The sequence below is a fragment of the Pteronotus mesoamericanus genome, unplaced genomic scaffold (assembly GCF_021234165.1).
Source record: "Pteronotus mesoamericanus isolate MK-2021 breed Mesoamerican mustached bat unplaced genomic scaffold, CSHL_Meso_final contig_24, whole genome shotgun sequence".
In the NCBI taxonomy this organism is placed as follows: Eukaryota; Metazoa; Chordata; class Mammalia; order Chiroptera; family Mormoopidae; genus Pteronotus; species Pteronotus mesoamericanus.
Genome location: NW_026555100.1, coordinates 10,006,420 through 10,012,419, shown reverse-complemented (window position 1 = coordinate 10,012,419; position 6,000 = coordinate 10,006,420). Strand labels below are relative to the sequence as shown.

The window sequence follows — 6,000 nt, the reverse complement described above, 5'->3', positions numbered from 1 at the left end:
GTAATCTCCATTTTCCAGATGAAACCAATCTCAGAAAGGTTAAATGACTTACCCAAAGTCACAGAATTATTAAGTGACAGAGCCAGAATTTGAACTAGGACAAAGGCAGCCTCCATTTTTATAATCTAAAAATGTATCTGAGGTTTTTACAGTGTTTCAAGGAGTCTAAAATTCATAAGTATAACCCCTTCTAGTAGGTTGCTGTTAAAGATGAAATACAACTGACTTCATTTTTATTTTCTCCAAATCATGGTTTAAAAAGGTGGAATTCTAAGTGCATTTAGAAAAGCGAGTAAAATTAAGTATATATTTAATCTGTGTAGAACAGTAAGAACGAGAGAAAACACCTTCATTTCCTAGATTGCTTCCCCCCAGGGACTTTACACGTAACATGTAAAATATTTAATTTAGCAACAAACCAGCTTTATTTAAAGCAAAAACCCATTTCTCCCTTTGAGGGCATATTCTTAAAATAAACATTTGCTGGATGGTCTAGCCCCCTTGTGTTGAACAGAATTAGAATTTAGTGTGTTAGGTTTAACTACCTTTAACAGGGTTAAGTAGATTATTAATCTGTTACGAATCCTTGTTCTACTAAAGCTAAGAATCTAGCTTTTTAAAAAAGCTTTCAAATACTATGTAAAAAAAAATACTATTTTTAAGAGCTCATCACACACTGAAGTATAGGGGTGGAATTAAATGTCTAGAATTTGCTTTACAACATCTCAGATTTTTAAAAAATCAAGGATGCTGAAAACAACTGCAGCAAAATCTATTGAATGGGTATACAGGAATTCATTGCACTACTCTATTTTGAAGTTTTTTAAGATTTTTATTTACTTTTCAAGAGAGGGAAAGGGAGGTAGAGAGGGAGAGAAACAGCAATGTGCAAGAGATACATCAACTGGTTACCTCTCACACACTCCCAACCAGGGACCTGGCCCACAACCCAGGCATGAGCCCTGACTGGGAATCAGACTGGCGACCCGTTGGCTTGCAGGCTGGCACTCAATCCACTGAGCCAAACTAACCAGGGCATTTTTGAAAAGCTTTAAAATTTTTAAAGCTCATCATTAAACATAAGCTAAAGTTAAAAAAAAAAATCAATGTAAAAGTCTCTCATGTGCCAAAGCAATATCCATAAAAGATGCCGACGTCATCCCCTGCATCCATCCTGATTCATCATTCCCAGGACTGAGTCTCAGTCACCTGAGGGTCATTGGTGACTTGAGTGGAACTGGATGGGCCTATCCTAATAACTAGAAGCAATCTTTTTAATCAGCAAAGCTCTCCACTGAATCCAGGTAGACCAGCTTGTCACATCATGCCACAAGCTTCCAGTCATATACCCAGCTAGCCCAAAATGTGATTTGCTCACAATGACAACTGTTAGACTCTGTACACTTGGAAAAATGTGTACAACACCAAATGGGGAACACATAGTAACTGAAGCATAAAGATGGCAAAAAATTCTTTTGTCAGGGAAAAAAATCAGACAAAGCTTTTCAGAGAAAGTGACATATTAAAGTCTTTCAGACTGGGTAAAGTTGCATAAATGATAAGGGAGGAAGACAAATCTAGATAGAGGATACAAATGGGAAGAGGAAAAGGCATGTATAAGGAACAGCAAAAATACAGGGTCCAGCACAAATAATGCTCCTTTTTTATTTCAAAATCTTTTATTACAAAACCATAAGCATATAATTCTGTAACATAACAATATCATACTCAAGTATACCATATAACATTTTAGGTGAAATGTTCAAATTAAAACTGTAAATTATTATATCCATAACCCTACCAACTACATTCAAGCAGGTGTTACTTCTTCTGGACCCTGTAGTTTATTTTAGGTACAAAATATGAAAAAATATGACAGAATAACTTTTATTGGGTTGTCAAAAATTTTAGTTTTTTCCATACAATGGCTCTAGTAGTGCTCAGCTGTCTTTAACTTCATTTGAAACAATTTTGTTTGATGGTATTGTGACAACTGTCATATCAGCGTACATTTAAAAAAATTTAATCAAAATTGGTGAGTTCGTGTGCAGCCATTTTAACAGTGAAGATGAAAGAAAATATGCAACATTTTTGGCACATTATGCTTCATTTTTTCAAGAAAGGTAAAAACGCAACTGAAACAAAAAAAAATTGCACATGCAGTGCATGGAGAAGGCGCTGTGAGTAATCAAAAGTGTCAAAAGCAGTCTGCAAAGCTTCTTGGTTTACTGACATTTTGGCCAGGTAATTCTTTCCTGTGGGGCTGTCTTATGCATTGCAAGATGTTTAGCAGCACCCCCGGCCTCTACCCACTAGAAATCAATAGTGGGAGATAGCCGAAATGCTCAAAACATCCAAATCAATAAAGTTGATTTGGAAAAAACTAAATGGACTTTTTGGCCAACCCTATATTACAAATCATAGGTTCCAACCTATTATTGGAACATGAAAGCAATTTTAATAGCTTATAACCAGCTCTGTTTTTAATGGAACAGAATGGGAAATATTAGGGTGTATCACATGTAAAAAGGGTAAATATCTTGTTAAAGTATTTTTTTCAGATGCACACATATGCACATGTCTATGCCAAGTCATGACATAAATGTATTTCTTATGGGTTGTGGTAACTTTTGTTTTGTAAACATCAGGCTAGATAATCATACAGCAAATTACTAGTAGTTAGCACTAAAGGATGAGATTACAAAAAATTTAATTTTCTAAAATATTTAGTGTTTGAAATTCTCACTAAAATCATGTACTGCTTTGTAATTAGAAGGAAAAACATATATTTAAAGAAAGTACACAAAGGCTTTAAAGCTCAGATAACTGTGAGGTAGATGGTGTTGTTAACCAAAATAGGGATCACAAGAAGGAAGGTATTGTATCAGCAATTTTCAATATTCTTCATCTCATGGCACATAAACTATTTACAAAAATTCTGTGGCACACCAAAAAATATATTGTATTTTTGGCCAATCTGACTAAAAAAATAGGTATAATTTTGATTCATTCTCACTTTATTGGTGGCTATTGTGTTGGCTGTTGTCATTTTTTATTTGACAATCTAAGGGAAAAGAGGTCGGTGCTGCTGAATAAATAATCAGGTATTGCATGTTTTAAAAATTCTTGCTGCACACCAGTGTGCCTGCTGCAGTACACTGATTGAAAATTGCTGCATTAGATGAAGATGGGAATTTACATTTTATGTATACTGAGTCTGAAATGCTCATAGAAGATTCTGACAGCATGAGCTAGAGAAGTTATAACAAAAACTTAAAAGACATAGTGTGGGGTACACATTTGGTAAACAGCCACATAGGTGATAGTTGAAGCCATGGCTGTCCAAGGACACAGAACAGGACCCCGCCACACACAGAGGTCTGGGGAAGACCTGCCTTTAGAGAGTGAGAGATGGAATCAGAGACAGCAACAGGGAGATGTTAGCAGGTAGGAACTCTAAACTGATTCAGGAATGAGGCCACGGGAATGGTTACATTATCATCAGATCTGGGCTTTATACTACAAGCAAGATGTTATTAGGCTAATGGTGCTTATAATCTGGAACTGAACAATGTGAGTGCCCAGTAACATTAGTGTTTGGTAACCATTGCTGTCTTAGTCCTTGGCATGAATATCATACTTACACTACACTATTAGCTCCTTTGAGTGCCCAGTTTGGGTTTAACTTCCAGTTCATCCCAAGCCTCCAACTCACAGCACCTTATACATAGACAATGAATCTTAGCTCTTTCAAATAGTTAAGTGGCTAGAATCATATAACCATGACAGATTCATAAAAGAAAATACACAACTCCTCAGATTTTTCTTCCATAGGGCTTTACTTTACAGGCCATACGAACCTGTAAAGAAGCAACCATTGACTACACCAAAAAAAAAAAAAATTTCTTCTTCATCTCACTCCCAGGAATTGAAATTATCTTAGAGTCCTTCCTGTTATATAATGCCAATATCCCTTGGTTTCATCTTTAGAGCATTATAAATATTTCAGTTTTCATCACTAGAAAAAAAAGGCTGGACAACCCTGAACTTAATTATTATTCGGTATTAATAATTGACACAGTAAGATAGAACATTAGAAAACAATTTATTTAATAAAAACAAGTAATCATTTTTTAAAAAACACATGAGGTAGAAGCAATTGAGTAAAATGAGAGCTTTCCCCCAAGAAGATGGGTACACTGAGGTTAAAATTGGTCACCATATACATAAGTAAGTACTTTGAGGTAATTCACTTATACAAAGCATCTTTTTACAAAGATGCCCTGAAACAAAGGGCATATGAACATAAATAGGTGAAAATAGGGCTATACATTTTTAATTCGTCATCCATTTGACAACAAAATCTCTAAAGAATAAGATTTATTTTCTTTTATATCAGAATCTACTCTAGAATACTTAATACTAAAAATAACAAGTGGGAGAGCAAGAAACAAGCAGACATTAATTGAAAATAACCAATTTATAATTACTAATTTAAAGGCTAGGTTTTAAGTGAAAACATATCTGACACCAGAAAGCAAAAGTTAGGAGGAAAAAACAGCAAAATGGCTTTGGATCAGGAACCTCAAAATATAGGGGGAAAAAAATCACACCTATGTTTTCATCACCACAAGACTGTGCTTAAATGCTAAAAATAAATCAATTTTTTTACCTGTATTTCAAATAAAGTATGACAAAAATCTACAAAATCAAATTAATCCTGAAATTTTAAACTTAAAAGTTTAAATCTCAGATCCCCCAATAAATCCATCTCTAAAGTTGGTAAACACTTATAAAATTCTTTGTAGGCCACACCAAAACATATATATAGTACCATAAATGTAAACTTTTCACAGTTTTGGGTACACCTGTACTGAAAAATAAATAATGTTAAATTTTATGATGATAGAACTTTATGTTTAACAAGATTACACACACACACACACACACAAACCTGGAACTCTGAACAGAGTACATTTACATCATTTCATACCCTTAGGATAAAAGTTATCTCCACAGTCTAACCAGGTGATGATTTTAGAGCATACCCAAATTACTAATAATAAGAAATTGTTAGAGATCACTATGCTAGTATAAAAAAGCAAGGAAAACAGAGCTTCACCTTCTCTAAAAATCACCCAATACATAACAAAGACTTTCATGTTCTCTTGATGGCAGATCAATGATGTAAAATAAATTAAGGAAGACAAAGATAAAAAATGTACTTCAGTAATAAGGTTTATGCATCTCACCCTAACTCCTTCATATAATTTTTTTAAAAGATGACCTATTTTTAAAATAAACTACAATATGACAAGGAATAACTCTCTATTTTTAAATATAATGCTTTGTCCTATATTTATATAGAAAAAGATAGTCTGGCACAAATAATGCCCCCTTTTTATTGTAAACTGTTTTATTATAAAATCATTAGCATGTAATTCTATAACATAACAATATCACACTCAAGCACATTTCATGACATTTTAGGTGAAATGTTCAAATTAAAACTACAGATGATTACAGTCATTACCCCACCAACCGCACTCAACCAGACATTACTTCTGCCAGACCCTATATATTTAAAGATGTTACTTATTTTGAGAGAAGAGGAAGGGAGGGAGAAAGACAGGGAGAAAAACATTGACATGGGTGATTGGAAACATGATGTTAGATTGACTGGTTGCCTCTCACATGCCCCCAACCAGGGAACTGGCCCACAACCCAGGCATGTGCCCTGACCGAGAATTGAGCCGGCCACCTTTTGGTTTGCAGGCTGGTGCTCAGCTCATGGAGCCACACCAGCCAGGGCTATCCTATATTTTTAACAAAGGGTTATAAATCTGGATGAGAGAAACCAGAAGAGAGAACCAGAAGAGAGTTTTCCTAGATATCTCTAGGAAACATGCACCCTGTTCATCAGGTGGCAACAGATCAAGTCCCTTTTTTCCCCGTCTCACTTCACAAACTATCCTCCATCACCTTCATTATTTTACCTTC

General features: G+C 34.8%; 1 protein-coding gene across 1 annotated transcript in view; it reads right to left on the bottom strand.

Moving 5' to 3' along the window:
* Positions 1 to 5,127: 5,127 nt before the first annotated feature.
* The window catches only part of DNA2 (DNA replication helicase/nuclease 2), a 44,123-nt gene continuing 43,250 nt past the window's right edge, over positions 5,128 to 6,000 (bottom strand). Inside the window, exon 21 of the mRNA XM_054572697.1 lies at positions 5,128 to 5,187. Within this exon, the coding sequence (XP_054428672.1) occupies positions 5,128 to 5,187 (60 nt within the window). The remainder of the gene's footprint in view (positions 5,188 to 6,000) is intronic.